At 37.1% G+C, this 17079-nt stretch overlaps 3 protein-coding genes across 4 annotated transcripts; 2 read left to right on the plus strand and 1 right to left on the minus strand.

Moving 5' to 3' along the window:
- The first annotated feature begins 10757 nt into the window (after positions 1 to 10757).
- Positions 10758 to 13695, plus strand: LOC136774232 (mitochondrial potassium channel ATP-binding subunit). The gene is made up of 10 exons (XM_066728403.1): positions 10758 to 10973; positions 11071 to 11380; positions 11458 to 11625; positions 11697 to 12110; positions 12183 to 12494; positions 12548 to 12771; positions 12841 to 13015; positions 13086 to 13264; positions 13352 to 13499; positions 13558 to 13695. Exons 1-10 carry the CDS (start codon positions 10915 to 10917, stop codon positions 13636 to 13638), a joined length of 2070 nt encoding a protein of 689 aa, XP_066584500.1. The 5' UTR covers positions 10758 to 10914; the 3' UTR covers positions 13639 to 13695.
- A 290-nt stretch (positions 13696 to 13985) lies between these two features.
- On the minus strand, positions 13986 to 15148 carry bisc (biscotti). The gene is made up of 3 exons (XM_066728407.1): positions 14474 to 15148; positions 14328 to 14409; positions 13986 to 14264 (listed from the first exon to the last, which is right to left on the minus strand). Exons 1-3 carry the CDS (start codon positions 14673 to 14675, stop codon positions 13988 to 13990), a joined length of 561 nt encoding a protein of 186 aa, XP_066584504.1. The 5' UTR covers positions 14676 to 15148; the 3' UTR covers positions 13986 to 13987.
- A 181-nt stretch (positions 15149 to 15329) lies between these two features.
- Positions 15330 to 16658, plus strand: LOC136774233 (myb/SANT-like DNA-binding domain-containing protein 3). Of its 2 annotated transcripts, none has more exons than XM_066728404.1 (3): positions 15330 to 15788; positions 15925 to 16175; positions 16242 to 16658. In XM_066728404.1, exons 1-3 carry the CDS (start codon positions 15520 to 15522, stop codon positions 16595 to 16597), a joined length of 876 nt encoding a protein of 291 aa, XP_066584501.1. In that variant the 5' UTR covers positions 15330 to 15519; the 3' UTR covers positions 16598 to 16658. The 2 variants fall into 2 exon arrangements, with proteins under 2 accessions (XP_066584501.1, XP_066584503.1); XM_066728406.1 differs by having other exon boundaries at positions 16248 to 16658.
- The last annotated feature ends 421 nt before the right edge of the window (positions 16659 to 17079 follow it).

Consider the following 17079-nt stretch of genomic DNA (forward strand, 5'->3'; position numbering starts at 1 on the left):
ATTGGAGAGTTGTAGTGTATATCTAGCGAAATGTAAAAAATATAAACTTAGGTAGGTTAAATAATAATGGCAATTTGGTTTTTGAAAATGGCAGAAACGTGGCATGGAGGTGTCCTGCATGGAGATACGTTACGACGACGTCGCGCCAGTTGGTGCAGCAAATCCTTCCGTAAATTTCAACCTATATATATTATATATCCTGCTTCACGAAAACCGAAAGTTTCTTAAGAATTTTGAAGATGAGTAGTATAAAGCAACTATTAAATAGTAGAAAAAAAACTACAAAGACAATTATTTTAAAGATAAGATTCTTCAGCAAAGTAGAAATTTTCTTTGTGAAAAACAATAAAAAAAAAGGGAAACAGAATTTATTTAAAAAATGATATATAAAAATAAGATCCGAGCGAAGTAGAAATTTTGCATAGAGTTGTCCTGGAGAAATATTATGACGATGTCGCGGCAGCTGGAGCAGCAAATCCTTCCAGGATGTTGAGCATGTATGTGTGTACTGCATGACCGATAACGGAGACGCTTTTCCCTATACGGAAGAATGCTGAGAATGTGTGGGAGGCAAGGATGATATTAGATTCTTGGACAAAGTTTTCGCATGGTCGAGACCTCTGGGGATGTCGAGCAGCCGAGTCTTTGCGGAGGTGGAAGGCGTAGAGCGAGGAGGAGATGTTGCTGGGGGTGGGGGGAGGGGGTGGTCGCCTACCCGCCGAGTCCAAGCCAGAGGTGGAGATGTCTAACAAAGAGGGACCAGCCGAGCGCGTGTCTCTTCTCTTCTTCCGGCATTGATTTCTTTTTCAACCCTCCTCGATCCTCCCCTCTCCGATGCTCTGCGCTGGCTTAAAGAAAATCTTACCCTCGGTTATTGGACCGCTTTCAGACGGGTCTCAGCCACTACTGATTATCGATAACCCTCCATCCAATTTCTACTTTTATCCACGCCACACCTCCAATTAATCTTAACGTTATTCGTTTCTTTTCTCTCTCTCTCTCTTCATTTTTTATCCACATATCTCTTATCCTGGACGATAAACAGATTGAAAAATTATAGTCTGATTTAGTTGGGGAGAGTTTTAAAAATGAAATTTTTAAGAGGCGTGTAAGTATTAAAGGTGTGAATTCTAGTAAAATAAATTTTGGATGTAAAAGAATTAATCTGGTTAATTTTATTAACGTTAAATTTTCTTTTTTTTTTATTCTTGTTAAAAATTACATTTTTGAGATTATTCGAGATAGAATTAAGACAGATTTTGGACAAATAATTTCAATATGGAATGTATTATTTATACCAGTGTGAAAGGTGAGCTTCGGCGAGACAGATTTATAATGAACAGGAGTATCTTGGAATGGTTGTATATCTGAAAACTTTCCTAGGATTCTACTGGCAGTCGAGCAAAGTGGTTTTCTAGAAGATACTCGCGGCTAGAAATACCGATACGATGCGAAACAATGAAGATCCGCTTGTTGAGCCACATTCCTCCATTTCTGTATATCTATTCATCACGCCTCGTTGATTCGCTAGATTTTCCTCTGAATATCTTGGCCAGTGGAAAAAGACTGGAGCTGGACAGACAAGAACGTGCAAGCGGATATCGAAAAATTAAAGACGATCTATGAAAATTATGGATAAAAATCCGAATGATCCAGCAAAGGATCAATGATCTACATTTTTCTGCAAACTGAACAGTGGAAAAACACTGAAACTAGTCGGACCAGAGCAAACAAATATTTCAAAATTAAAGAAGATCCATGAAAATCCGAGTGATCCAGCGAAGGATCATCGATCGATGCAAAATCGTGTGATTTTCTCGTGTGTTTAGGCGTCTCGACGGCTGGGCATCGAGGACGTTTCTGAAAATCCCCGTGGGAATGGACACTTGGCTTCGCGTTTAAGGACTGCGGGACCCTTTATGTATCCATAGCTAAATGTATACATGTATATATAGGTTCGTGTCTATGTGTAGTGTGCGTATATACATAGAAAGAGAGAGAGAGCGAGTTTAATGCAGTGTTTGCTGTTTGCAGTGGGCTCTAATGGCCGGGCTTAGCGAGATTTAAATTTGACGGTTCATGGACGCCGCCGCCGGCAGGACGACGACGTCGCGACAATTTAAACTTCGCTTTCCATAATAATCCTCTCGAGTTACATAACCCCCGGCGCTAACGCTCTGTCGCTTCTCTCCGCATCTTATTACGCGATCGTAATCAAAACTTTCCAATGGTCTCCTCAAACTCACCTCCCACACTTTTTCTATCATTTTTTTTTATTTTACCAAAATTCAAACAAATGTCCAATCTATGTTTTCTCTCTTGACCACGAAGGCTCGATTTTCAAATTCTGATTTTTCTATGTTTTTGGTAATTGAGACAAATAAACAGTTAAGAACAAGGAATATAGTTTCTATAGATTGTAGTTCATCATCAGAGTCTTCTCCAAACTATAACTCCATTATTTACAATATTATTCTTTCATTTTACAAAACTTCGAATTGCAATTGAACCTACGTTTTATCTCTGAAAAACTCTGTGATACATTTTTATACGTGAAATTTTATATTTTAACTAAAATTGATAGTTATGGAGAACGAGGGATGAAAACTTTTTTTTTCACCTACGTATTATTAAGTAATAGTAACAAAAATATTAGAGCATTCCTTAACAAACTCACTTTTTAATACTTTTCTAATTAATATCCAAACCTCGATCCAGCTTTTATCCTTTATGAATAATTTATAGTTTCAAGAAAAATTCTCAGAGTAACCAAAACGAATTACGATTAATTCTATAATCGAAGAATTAGAATTTTACTGCAACGTGGTATATAACATACTTATCACTTGGTGATTTAATAAGAAGACTGACGAGTTGTCAGGGGGAAAGGGTGGGGGGGGGGGGGGAGGAAAAGTAGCAGAACGGGGGTGGATAAAGCGCGTGGTAAATTAGGACAAGTTAGGGGATCGGAGGGATCGAGGGAGGCAATGGAATAATCATGCGAGACGTTAACCTGTTAGGCATTAGTGGCGTGGATGATAGGCACTGCGGGTGTCTCTGTTATATACATATATATATCCACTGTGATTCCGCAGAGGGTGGGGGCGTACCGTAGCGCGACTTTCACACTCCCTTAAAATTAATCAAACGCGATTAGTTTTTGCGTCGTTCCGCGAGATAAGAATGCCAGATTAAGTTGGAAAATGGAAAAATAATGAAGGATCGTGCAGGAAATGAAGGAAGAAAGCGACGGTGGACGCGGTGCGCGATAAAGAAGGGTGCGGCGAACGTGGAAGGTGCGGAGGGAGAGGGGATGAAAGGGGTGCAGGGGGTAAAACAATTAGAGCTGCCTCGACGATATACACTCGATCGGGCACCCCTCGCACCAACCGCGTTCGGCTACACCAGGGACGATTTTCAGCAGTTAGCTCCAACCAACTCCCAACTCCGTCAACAACAAATTCGATCAAAGATTTTCGCCAATAGCCGCCAACTCCCTTGCACACTTCGCTTCATCGTGTGAATCGCCCCCAAGAATCGACACAAACGGTTGTGGCTCATCTGCCGAACCTCGGCTTGTTCCACGTTTTTTTTCTAGACTCTCAAAGCTTTTGTATAAGGAATAACCTTTCTTGTTATTTCTGTTTCAGTTTTATTATCAATTAATATCTCTTCTTGTTTTTTTTTATTTTTAAATTTATAATTAGAGTATTTTTTGTATTCTTGCAATTTTTAATTCAGCGGCAGGAATTAATGTTTATTTCTTCTCGTTATTTCGAAATTGATAATTAGGAGATTTTTCATGATCAAGATCGAGCTTTTAAAAGAAATTTAGTTTCTTTGGGGACTCTAAGATCTGTGTTTTCCTGCAAGCTCTCTCTCTCTCTCTCTCTCTCTCTCTCTCGAGGGGGCGAGCGAAGTTAGGCCATTGTTATTCGGCGTATTGGAAAAGATTAGCGTTTCCTTTGATAGAGGAGGAAGAGCACAAAGAGCAATTGGTAAATATGTCAAGGAGATCGGTTTGCACGCGTCTGTCTGTGTGTTGTGTCGATGGATGCCAGAACTCACAATTCGCGTGTAGGGATTTTCGCTTTGTCATTCAGTGAGATACACTCCTACGTCGAGTTAACTCATGCTCGATTCGCCAATTCGAGAGCAGTCGACGCTGACGTTAAACGAATAAACGGAAAATTCACATCACCATAAGTGAAAACTCCACTTAATTTTTTCAATTTAAGCTCCGTTGTATACGAAAAACTCTTGTCTAAAGCTCAAAACTAACCGGCGGAAATCTCGTAACGCGATCAGTGAAAGCTTTACTTAATTTTCCAATTAGAGCTTTTTTTGTATCGGGAAAATATTTTTCTAAAGCTCAGAATACACTGACAAAAATCTAACAACAGACGCTATTAGTAAAAGTACCGCTTAATTTTCCAGAAGCTGTGCTTTAAAGCTGAAAGCTGATTAATGAAAAATTCGCATCACGATCAGCGAAAGCTCCACTTAATTCTTTTAACTCAACTTCCATGTGTATACCTCAAAACCCCTATATAGTCTAAAACTCAGAACACAATAACAAAAAGCTCACGCGTCACGTGGTTAATGAAAGCTCCGCTTAATTTTAAAATTCAAGCTTTTCCGTAACCGGAAAATTCTTTTCTAAAAAGCTCAACACGGAATAAAGGAAAACTCACGTGATATAAACAATAAACGAAAGCTCCACTTAATTCGTTAAATCGGAGCTTTCCACTCCTATATATATATATATATATATATATACAGGATGAGGCACTTAAGCCGCCCCAGAATGCGGACGTAGAAAGTTGCGTATCTCTTTAACTATAAAAAATATTCAATTTTTCCATAGACCATATTTGAAGCCTCTCTTGTTAATTGCATTCAGAAAGGTCCTGTGGAAAAATGGAATATCTTTTATAGTTAAAAAGATACGCGCCTTTTAGCATTCATATTCTGTGGCGGCTTACCTGCCTCACCCTGTATATATATATCCGGAAAAGCTCTCCCGAAGCATTCGGGTCTCCATCAGCGCGCGATTTATGGTTTCTCGTGAATTATGAAATAAAAAAAAAGCACAGGATGAATTATGAGAAATTGATCAATTCCGGGTGGCTAATCGGTCTCAGTCGATCTTAGCGCTTCTCCCGGAGTTGAAAACACTTCCTTTCCCCGAGGCACCGTTCGTGCTTTTAAACTGCATCGCATTTAGCCCGAACAATAGCGAGAAATGGCAGCATACGGCACTTGGATCGAAGTGTCTCGTGGAAAACTTTGCAATTAGCTCGCCGTTGCTCGGCCGGTCTTCCTCGGCGCTGGGTAATTAAATGTCGGCTAATTAAACTCCTCATAACATTTTTATAAAGTTCCCTCGGCCCAGCCAGGATGCTTGGCTGGCCTCGAGTTTAATGGAAAATTGCTGCTGGCGCATTCTGCCCACCAAACACTTTTCTAATTTACCCCCCGCCAGCCCGCATTCCAGGATCCCTGGGAAAACTCGTCGGCGTTTAATTGCAATTTATTATGCATGTCGAGATATTAAAAAATTTCTTCAATCAAATTCTGTGTGCGCGGAAGACCAAAGGAGTCTTTTTCCTTGTCGCACAGCGAATTTAATTTTAATTCGACACTGCGGAACATATTGTTTGGAAAACATTGATTCTATATGTATATATATATATATATATGTATGTGCACAGGAGAGATATAAATTTATTGACTCGGTGTCGGCTTATGAGCTCCCGAGTTTATAATCGGAGACGTTTAATGCGAACCGAAGCGTAAATCCGATTATACGATGAGATTTATTTTGATCGCAGCACGTGACCCAACAAAACCTCTCGCACTGGCCCCCTCGGCCCCTGGCCCATTCGGACCTGACGATTGAAAAAAAAGGAGCTGGCACCTGCTCGCGTGGTCCAGATGCACCAGCCACCACGCAAAACTATTACCGACCCTTCATAAATACCTTTTCATCATTTTACTAGGGCCCACACTCCCGAAACACCCGACATATTGCTCCCAATAAAATATTCATCCTCACGAAATTCTTCAACTTCCCTTTTAACGCACAGTTCGTTAAATATTAATGTCTATATAAATTTAATTATCTATTTGCTTCGTATATGGGTACACCTATATGCAATGACTATATTTTAGGAAAATGGGACAAGGTTATTGTATAAATTCCTGCGAAAAATAAACTTTTAGAGGTCATATTTTATACACGTTTACGAAAAACTTGCAAAAAATAATAGCAACAAAGTTGACGGTATATATATTTTATAAATATTATAATACCACAAATTCTCCTGCTTTATTGCCATTGTGTCAGTGTTTATTGTGTTGATACGCGTTCTAATAAAGCTTCTCATTGTAAGAGAGTTTTGTGGGAAGCTGACAAATATTAGAATGTATTTAGGACGCGGAGAGACGAAGGGTGATCAAAGTATCGAATCGACAAATATATACGATTGCATTTTGCAAGAAGAGGTGATTCGTCGAATGATTTCCCTTTCTTTGGTTGACCGGTATGATTTATGGCGGCAATAATGAAAATTTCGACGTGCAAAGCCACCGAATCAGCGATGTACATTAAGGGATGGCGACTCCCCCGAAGAAATCAATGGTCGCGCCCTCCACTTTCGCGTTTTAACGCCCCTACAATTTATGGCAGTAATTCTGCGCCACCGGTAAATAGACCCAACGATGGACCATTAATGCTTTCCGCCACTCGTTTGTTATTAAACCCGAGATATTTGCCAACTATCCTTCCAATTCATCCCCCAAATCCCTCGAAAGCGTGGCTTTCCGTCGCTCGCGCTAAAATACTATTTACCATATAGCAGGAATATGTCGATTTCGCTCTGTCATAATTCACGATGACACTTTATAGACGTCACGATTCTTGCTGTGTCAATAATAAAGTAAATCGATCCTGCTATCGTTTGTCAAAAATATCAATCGCAGGGGGACAAAGAGCAAAGGGTTGAAGATATTTTCTTTCGAATTTGGATTTTAACTCGTTTCTAATTTTATTCTTATAGTTTCAACTGCATCAAATTTGGGATTGTGTTTAAGGGAGATAATAATTATATATATATATATATATATATATATAGTTATACAGTTGTTCTTTTAATCCCTCTCGTTTGTCTTGTAAATAATTTTCTGAATGAAGGCACAATGCATATAAATAGAGGGTGGGAAAAATAGATAGGGAGAGGATAAGAAAGAGAGAGAGAGAGAGAGAGAGAGAGAGAGAGAAAGAGCATGGCACGTGGGTACGTGCGGGCATAAGTGCAAGGTATAACTCACAGGAGAGGAAAATACCTCAGAAGCTGAGGCTGACTACAACCATTATTTGTTCTAGCCTGGCAAGCGGCACAGCCATCCAATTCCTCTGGGCACCCTCCTTCAGCCACCCCAAACTCTCTCTCTCTCTCTCTGGTCGTGTGCGCGCGCGACCCCCTCCCTATAGTATACCTCCCCCTTTCCATTTTCCATCTCCTTTCATCCCTTCGTGTAATGTAATCCCCTACAAACTTTCCTTCATCCCCTTTTGGTCCTCCTCCCCCCCTTTATCCCAGTAGAGAATCCCCTCTCCAATCCCCCTCTCCAGGAAGAGAATCCCGTTTTAAAGGCCCCTGCTCCGGTCCTCTCTGATTTCTTCCCTGGCAGTGTCGTCTCGTGCGTCTATTTATCCACCTAGCGGGGTATGATATTACACCCCGGGGCACACTTCAGCGCACCCCCACCAGGTCGTCGAAACCCTCGAACCACGCCCAATCGGCGCTCCCCGGTCACCTCGGCGAGCCACCAGCCGCCAGTCTATTGGCTCGTGCTGACTTTGCGTCATCGCCACCTACAGGCTGTTTCATAGATGAACGCTCGTTCTCCCCACTCCTTTTCTCTCCTACAGTCTCTCTCTCTCTTCAATGCAGGCAATCTTTACCTCCTCGTCTCTCTCTCTCTTTATTTACAGCCAAAGTCAAAGCTCTAAGCCCTTTACTCTGTTTTTATTAAATATTCGATTCCTTCACCACTGAAATTTCCTAACCTCTCTTTCTCGCGCCCCTCTTCTTGCATGGTCTATAAATTGGCACTTTAGGAACGCTCGTTCCGTAATTTTCATTACGCGGTCTAGGCCAGTCTTCTAGGCCCACTGAAGAAGATATAGGAACGTTCTTCGGATTTTGGTAAGGTTAGGTTCGGAGAAAATAAAGGTGGCAGGGATTATGGAATAAATGGAAGTAAACCGAATGGGAACGCGAGAGTAACAGTATAACTATGTAGCACAGCCTCCGGGGATAAAGCAGAAAGAGGTGGTTTGTGAGAGGTTAGGATAGGGGGAAAGGGGGGGGGGGATCGAGAAGGGAGAGCCCAGTGGCAAAGAGGGTGTTGAAATTTAGGAGGCTTCATTTGCTTCATTCTTCTTGCAACGATTCCTGCCTACCTGCCACATTTCTCCTCCCTAATCCACTATCCACCATTATTATATTCTTGCGCTATCTCATCTCTCATCTCCTTCCTCAATTTTGCAATAATTTTTCAACCCGTCTCTCTTTGTATTTTGCAGAATTACGAAATCGATGTATAAATTCGAACTCTTTTCTTCCTTCTTCTTTTTTTCCTCTCGCTTCGAAATCGTCTTAATATTATTTCGTAAGTATCTGTTTAGAAGTCGTTAAAGCTAAAGGTCACCTTCACTCTAATGATCTTTTTTATCGACGGATCAATACAGCCCGTGATTATTAACACTTTAATAATAAATCTACATCCTGTCATATGTTTCCTCTTGTGAAAATGCTGATAAAACGTAGCGTGAAAAAATGCATCGTGTAATTTGGTGAAATAATCCAAGCGTAAAATATTTTATCATTCAGCAAACCATCGAAATGTTGCTATATATATGCAACACTGCGTGGACTCTATGTTTAGCAATCACAGCCGGCGCTTCATTGGTGTTTGCTATAATTTTAGACAATATACGGTTGAATATATGGTAGCAGAAAAAAAGTGTCGTTTTGCTGAGAAAAAAAAATGGGTTAAGCAGAAAAATCTCAACGAGGTTGATAGTATGTAAAATTCATGCAAATTAAAAAGCCCTCTTCTTTGCAGTAAAGTACCAATTTGCAGTAACGTATTCTAATTTATATTTGCTAAATTACAAATTGCTGTATCAACGAAATTCGATTGGACGAGGAATTTTTTTTCTTTAAATTGCTAATTTGTAGTGGATAAAAATTGTGATAACAAGGGGAGGGGGAGGGTTAATTGTCAATGTAGCAAGGAATAATTTCGAGGAGGCTTATTGTACGGATGGATGACTATAGAAGCAATTGCTGTTTGTAGTAGGTCTTGTGTAAAAATGGTAAAAGACGAGTATGAAGAGAGAGAGAGAGAGAGAGAGAGAGAGAGAGAGATTTACTCTGGTGGATTGCACAGTTGCAAGAATGTAATTGTAGAATGAACGTGAAATTACTTCCGCCTGGCACATTTAAGACCATGGCGTTCCATGTCATTGGCGAGCACGGGCTTTGATCAGTAAGGTAATACAACACAAGGATAAAAAAGCTCTGAAATTGCAGCTTGACGATAAACCAGGAGGAGGTTTAGGCTTTAGGGTGAACGGTTGAGAGTAAAAGGCCTAATCGCTCTGCAAAGCTCTTTGAGCGCAAAGTTAATAACGTGTATTTATGTATTTGCCACGTTTAATTGCCTGTACTGCTATTAACTCCACTCTAAAACGCACGCTACCTTGGCTCAACATCCCTTCGCCATCTACGGGGGAGACCCGCGATGCTTCTTTTGTACTTTACCTACTCGGCTCTTACTGACAAATACTCCATGAAATTACTGCTTTGCGACCGACGTGGTGCTATATCCATTTTATAAAAAATGCCACACAGTTGTAATGCAATTAAACAGGAGCTTGTAAAAGGTCGTATGGTACAAAAACATAATCGACGTATAAAATAGATGCCTGGAAAAATAATAAATTTTCAAGTTCGACTTGCTTTTGCATATTTATTGCAATAGAGAGTTTCTTGTGTTTTACGATTAGTTTGCTTTTTATAATAGTTTATGATCGATTTATTAAACGACCTAGGCCTCATTCGAGCTATTCATCAGTTTCTGCTAGTTTAAAATAGAGAAACGGATTTCCGGTAGATTTTAAGTCACACACATTTGATATATCGTGGTTCTTGTGTAGTGTATTTGATTCGATACGGTGGAAACTGGGCCTAATGATTTAAATCGCTCATAAGACTGTATTTATTCAAGATACAATTGGATTGGTTCATATTCTTTTTTATTAGTGTGCAAAAATATGACTCCTTGTGGTAATTCTCCGATAGAACAATTTTATCATTTTAACGTCACTGGTACCAATTTTGCTACTGAGGTTACCTCAATTTAGGAATGAATTTGAGGAATTTCAATTCATTTCGTTTGATTTAATTTGGTTTTTCATAAACACTGAGGACATTCGGGTCAATACTGTCATCTGGTAGTGTCGGTAAAATTAATTTGTGCGCAAGAAAGAATTGTTTTACCAACACAATATGCGCATGCGCTTCTTATCAACCGCAAAAGAGTCCGATGGTCGACAATGAAGTACACAACTCTTACCTTGGATAGGACGACGAGGCGCAAGCGAGCAGCGGGTTATCTGTTGCGCATGCGTTGGTTGTATACGAACGATGGGTAGGGGGGAGAGAGGGTACAATTTTCTTTTTTCTCTTGGCATCTCTTTTTAAAACCAAGTGAAGAGGCACGGTAAAGCAAATACTGGACAAAACAGATATCGACAGATATTATGAAGTATACGGTGATTTAAATATTATGTATTAAAAGTATTATACATATCCTGTACAAAAATATATTTTTATAAAAATGTCAATTTTACGCTTACCTTTATTTTATAAATGTTATATAAATGCTGTACAAACAAGGTATTCATTTTTAAGTTTTTACTTATCACGTCATATCCATGATAAGGCAAAAACATTTATTAATATAAATGAAGCTTATTACAAATCAATTTTTCAGAACTCTCCCATTAAATAGTAACCTAAGAGGAAGAACTTTAGAAAAAAATGTCAGGAGAAATTTTACTACTACACCAAAAATTAGTAAACAATCTAGAAGTTCACAAATACCATCATTTGTTATAATTGGACTTGGAAGCTTAGGGACGTTTACAGCTCTTCTTCTAAAATCACATAGAAATTCAGTACTTGCTAAGGCTAAACCAATTATAACTAATGTGCAAAATCAAAATTCCAAGGAGATTTTTAGATGGAAAATATTTTTTAAATATTTATATCCACATATTTGGTACCTGTTACTTGCTTTATCGGTAAGTATAACAATAAAGATTCAATGAACTATTAAAATTTAATTTTAAAAATGGTATAAGTGGTCATTTGTATACAGAGTGCATTAGTTGTAGCATTATTAAATATTTGGATACCACAAAGTGTGGGAGATGTTATAAATGCGTTAACAAGAGTAGCAAAAAGTGGTAATAGCAATACTACAGATGATGTACTTCAACAATTAAAGGAGCCAGCCATTAAGTTGATTCATATGTATGTTACACAAGTTAGTAAAACTCAATTAATATCTGTTAATTATATTTTGCTGAACAATTTTCTTATGTATCTTCTCTGCAGGCTTTGTTTACATTTGGTTATATTTTTATGTTATCCCATATTGGAGAAAGGATGGCTGCACAGATGCGTCATGAATTATTTAGATCTATTATTATGCAGGATATTGCATTTTTTGATAAAAATCGCACAGGAGAAATTGTAAATCGTTTAACCACTGATATACAGGAATTTAAGAGTACATTCAAAACATGTATTTCACAAGGATTAAGAAGTATTATACAAATTGCTGGCTGTGTAGTATCTGTAATTGTGATATCTCCTCAATTAACCACTGCAATGGTTATTACAATGCCATCAATAATAATTATTGGAACAATTATAGGAAAAGGTTTAAGAAAGTTATCTACAGAAGCCCAAAATCAATTTGCTAAGGCAACAGCTGTTTGTGAAGAAGCAATTCAAAATATTAAAACGGTAAAGCAACATTTCCATATTTTTAAATAGGAAAAAGAGAAGAGAAATGAGATAATGTACCCAATCCTTTAGGTAAGAGCATTTGCAGCAGAGGACAAGGAAACTGAAAATTTTTATAAGGAAACTGAATTAGGATCTAAATTATATGAACGATTAGGTTTTGGTATTGGATTATTTCAAGCTGGAACAAATTTATTTCTGAATGGCATTTTATTATCTACATTATATTTTGGTGGATATTTAATGTCAACTGGACAGTTATCTCCAGGAGATCTCATGGCTTTTCTGATGGCAACACAAACCATTCAGAGATCACTGTCACAACTGTCTTTATTGTTTGGTTCTTATATAAGAGGAGCTAGCGCTGGCGCTAGGGTTTTTGAAGTAAGTAAACAATTAAATAATATAATGTATTTATTAACTTAAAAATATTCCAGTTTTTAGATATGCCTCCTTCCCCAATGATGATTGGTGGAAAAATGATTGAAAATGAGTCTCTAGTAGGAAATATTAACTTTAAGAATGTTACATTTAGTTATCCTACACGACCAAATCAAGTAATTTTAAAGAAGTTTAATTTAGTTATTCCAGCAGGAAAAACTGTTGCTATAGTTGGAGCTAGTGGAAATGGAAAGTCTACAGTAGCAGCACTATTAGAAAGGTTCATATAGTATTCTGATTAGTAATTAAACTATCTTAGGTATTATTACATATCTTTTTTTTGCAAAAGATTTTATGACGTCGATGAAGGCTCAATTAGCATAGATGGTATGGATATAAGAACTCTGAATTCAAGCTATTTAAGAAGAAATGTATTGGGTTACATAGACCAGGAACCAATCTTATTTGCAACAAGTATCATGGAAAATATTAGATATGGGAAACCAGACGCTACGGACGAAGAGGTAGTTTTATTGCCGAAATAATAAATGTGTATGGAATTGACGATTACGAATTATTTTTTTTTTTTTTAAGATAATCGGTGCAGCAAAGGAGGCTAATGCGCATGAATTTATTTCAATGTTTTCTGATGGATATGAGACTAAAGTTGGTGAAAGAGGTGCTCAGCTCTCTGGAGGACAGAAACAACGTATCGCAATTGCCCGAGCGTTGATTAAGAAGCCCTCAATTTTAATTTTGGATGAAGCAACTAGGTATAATTGAAAGCAATATAGTTTTAGGGAGTGTACAAATAACTGATTAAATATTGTATACTTTGTTCATAAACAATATGTTAACAGTGCTTTGGATTATGAAAGTGAGAGGATTGTACAAAAAGCTCTGGACAATGCTATTCAAGGCAGAACAGTAGTCGTCATTGCTCACCGATTGAGTACAATCAAAGGCGCTGATATTATAGTTGTGCTACAACGTGGTGTTATAGCAGAGGTAAGCAGTATTATAATTAATTAAATATATAGAATTATAGAGAAATATATTGTTTTAGATGGGCAGTCACTCAAGCCTTTTGAAGAAGAAAGGAATATACTACACTTTAATAAATGAACAAGAGAGAGAGAATGCTTAAAATAATAAATGTTAGCATTTAAAACTCTAAAAGTACAAGTTAAATCTTTTATTCCATTGGCTAATAGTTTGTAATTATTTGTTAGTGTTATATACAGTACTAAGAGAATAAATTTTTTCCTTTTTTAAAAACAATTATTTATTCTGTCGTTATATATAGATTATACCAAGTTTACTATATTATAGTCATTATGTAGTTAACAATTTTTACATATGATTCATTTAAATTACTATCTACAAGAGAGTGGTATTTTGTAAAAGCAAAGATTTGCACTTTAGATAGGTAAAAATAACGTATGATTACAAAATGATGCTGATAAATTTTGGTATAACATAATCTTTATCATATTTTAACAATCATATTGTGGCACTCTATATGTGAAATTATTACTTCTAACAATATTGAGGCCAGCGCCATAATATGGCATAACATAATGTGAACCATCTGCTGGCCCAACTATCTGTGTTGCTATTAGTATCACATCAGCAAATTGACCAATGAACAGAAATCCTAATGTACTTAATTTAAGCAACCCAATTGCTGGATATCCCAAATAAAATCGATCTGCTCCAAACATTCCAAGGAATACCGAAAGAAGTAATGATGTCTCAAATGAGTAGCCATTACTGTAACAAATGAGGATTTAATTAAAAGCTGATTACTTTAAACATAAAAAAATGTATACTCACGTCCATTTACAAGGAATGTCCTTCTTAAATGTATTATTTTTAGTTTCTGTACAAATCAGACCATCTGCTGCTAAACATAACACTGGAAAATAAAAAATTAACTGTTAATCATACATCAGAACAAAATATTATAAATTAATGCTTACCTTTGGCCTTATTTTCTTTCGTACAGCCCTTAGGCTGTTGAGTTTTTGGGTCTATGAAATCATAATCGGGATGAGGGCAAATATACTGTCCCATTCGTAAATTATTACAATCAATTTCATATGTATAATCAGCACCATTGCTGGGTAAAGTAATCACTATTAAGATAAAAAAAACGCTAAGAAAATACGCGAGATGATACATGCCGTCTCATTTTACAATTTACTCCAAATAATGTTCTAGTACACTACACTAACACAAAATCTTGCTACTGTTTAAAACCACCTATTAATCTTGAGCATATCTACAAAAATTCATTTATGTGGATCCTTCATGAATCTAGCAGTAGCCTATTTATAAGGTGTTCGTTTTTTCTTTAATAAAGAGACTAAGATTTAGATAATGAAGAAGAAAACTTTTAGATGATGACAGCATTGTTGACAATAGTGTGTACTAAACATATATTGAAATATCAACACACATGAAAATTATGTTAATCCTATATATTTACAGATCATTGACAACACTATTAATCGTATCAATACTGCTAAATAATGTATTTTGTTACAAGCAAATAGAAAATATCCCCATTGTTTTTTGAAACTTGCAAGTATATAAATACAGAGATAAATATTCGGTTATACTATTTTTGAGAGGTTATACGCGAGTCGACTCCTTTCGAGATCTCGAACGGGAAACGAGAACAGTCAAAAGGTAAAGTAGAAATCTTATATATACTAAACACATATTTGAAGTAGATTTTATAATTTTATTACTTCTCCAATATGCTTAATTATACATCATTTATAATCACCGCTTCACCATGATATAAAGAGGTTCGATTAACCATTAATTAAATGTGAAGATTTCAATTAACCAAGTTTAAATTTGAATGTACGATTGAAGAGAGTGGAGGTAAACATGAGGAAATAATTGACCAGCAAAAACTGCGAATAAGTTCAAAGGTATACTTATCGGAGTGAACCGCGTTCACTTGTAGAAAACAATTGAAACTTATAAACAGTTGGTTAAATCTTTATTTGCGAAAATGGCCTCCTTCTCATTGAAAGGTACACGGAAGACTTATAGCTTTGAAGAGAGAGAGATTCTGATAAATTTAATTAATAAATACGAAGACGTCGAGGACAAAAAGTCCGATCCCGTGTCAGTGTGCAAGCGGAAATCTGCATGGACTCAACTTGCCGAGGAGTATAATTCCATAGTTGGTCTTCAAGGATCCAGATCTGCGGTCCAATTAAGACGCTGTTGGGAAAATATGAAGGCTTGCAAAAAAAATCGAGAGGAAAGGAAGTCCCGGTAAAAATCTAAAATTGCACTTAAAATTAACAAAGTACCGGTTACAAGTAAAATATTTTTCTTACTTTTGTGAGAGAAAAAATATATAAGGAATTAAAATTAATTACATATTAATGGTGATTATTATGATCATAAGGAGTAGTACGAGAGCCGAAAACTTAAGCAAGGACAAAAATAAAGCAACTGAATCGCGCTGGCAAGATGAGCATTTTAAGGAAGTTGCTTACGAAACTTCTGCTCCTCCTCCAACGACTGTTGGTCTTCCACCAAACGTCATGTTCCAACCCGATGATTCTGAACCATTCACACTGCAGAGCATTCCTACTCGACCTCTGAGATCCAATTTGAAAATGGAGCTTGAAGCTTGCCAGGAGCCAACCTCTGCCGGTATTACAGTTTTTGCATTTTCCAACAAATGTATGATGAATATTTTGAATGTACTTCCGGTATTAGTTTCAGGCAACTGCTCCGACAAATCCGGTAACGGTGCAGGGTCAATGAGGGATGTAATCGAAGATGAAATACCGGAAAAGAGACGCTGCACCATTAAATCCAATTCGTTTCAGAATCATACAGCATTTCCAGTATCTTCTCAGGAACCGATTCTTCGGAAGCCTAGAAAATCCTTACAGAGAGAAGAGGAGCTTTATATGCTTGCTCTTTCGGAAGCCCAAATGAAAGTTGATATAGCAGCGACGTTGAAGGAGGAAGCTAGATTAAAACTGGAGGAAGCTCATTTTCGCAAGGAAGAAGCTAGACTTCGCATGCTAATTTTTAACAACAAACTAGACAGAATGAAGGAGAATTAAACGTTTTCAGTGATCACAATCGCAATAATAGCAAGTTTTTCTACAATTCTCTCACACACATGTAAAATGTTTCACGTAGTTCAGAAGCTTGAAACAAAGCATGAAGTAAATAATATTAAGTGTGTGTCTGTAGATTAACCAACGTAATGTAATTTTATTTTTCATTAATGCAAATTGATATATGAATGTAATAAATACGTACTGGAATTTCGCAGTACAATCTTAATACTTAAATTACACTTGCTCCTCCCTTAGCTTTCATTATGAAAATAGAAATAGTATTAATTAGTAGTATGTCAACCTATAGATATAGAAGATGGTATATGAATTTTCATAGGATTGCAAATGTTAAGTGCTGGTATAATTATTTACAACACAGTTTCGTAAAAGTTTCGTCTTTGGTGGAGATGCTTTGAACGGTCTCGCATTTAAATGCAGTGTATAGGCAGTTACGAGTTGAAGTAGAGAAAAAGAAGCTTGAC

Source organism: Prorops nasuta, unplaced genomic scaffold, assembly GCF_024137725.1.
Source record: "Prorops nasuta isolate Cenicafe-Biocafe unplaced genomic scaffold, Cenicafe_Pnas_1.2 PNAS00006, whole genome shotgun sequence".
In the NCBI taxonomy this organism is placed as follows: domain Eukaryota; kingdom Metazoa; phylum Arthropoda; class Insecta; order Hymenoptera; family Bethylidae; genus Prorops; species Prorops nasuta.

Excerpts from the sequence above, each read along its gene's own strand:
- bisc (XM_066728407.1), bottom strand. The coding sequence starts at position 14,675 with ATGTATCATCTCGCGTATTTTCTTAGCGTTTTTTTTATCTTAATAGTG. Across the intron at positions 14,410-14,473 it reads GAAAGAAAATAAGGCCAAAG|TGTTATGTTTAGCAGCAGAT; the intron begins GTAAGCATTAAT and ends TTTATTTTCCAG. Across the intron at positions 14,265-14,327 it reads GACATTCCTTGTAAATGGAC|TAATGGCTACTCATTTGAGA; the intron begins GTGAGTATACAT and ends CATTTGTTACAG.
- LOC136774233 (XM_066728404.1), top strand. The coding sequence starts at position 15,520 with ATGGCCTCCTTCTCATTGAAAGGTACACGGAAGACTTATAGCTTTGAA. Across the intron at positions 15,789-15,924 it reads CGAGAGGAAAGGAAGTCCCG|GAGTAGTACGAGAGCCGAAA; the intron begins GTAAAAATCTAA and ends TATGATCATAAG. Across the intron at positions 16,176-16,241 it reads CCAGGAGCCAACCTCTGCCG|TTTCAGGCAACTGCTCCGAC; the intron begins GTATTACAGTTT and ends TTCCGGTATTAG.
- LOC136774232 (XM_066728403.1), top strand. The coding sequence starts at position 10,915 with ATGTCAATTTTACGCTTACCTTTATTTTATAAATGTTATATAAATGCT. Across the intron at positions 11,626-11,696 it reads TTCATATGTATGTTACACAA|GCTTTGTTTACATTTGGTTA; the intron begins GTTAGTAAAACT and ends TCTTCTCTGCAG. Across the intron at positions 13,500-13,557 it reads AACGTGGTGTTATAGCAGAG|ATGGGCAGTCACTCAAGCCT; the intron begins GTAAGCAGTATT and ends ATATTGTTTTAG.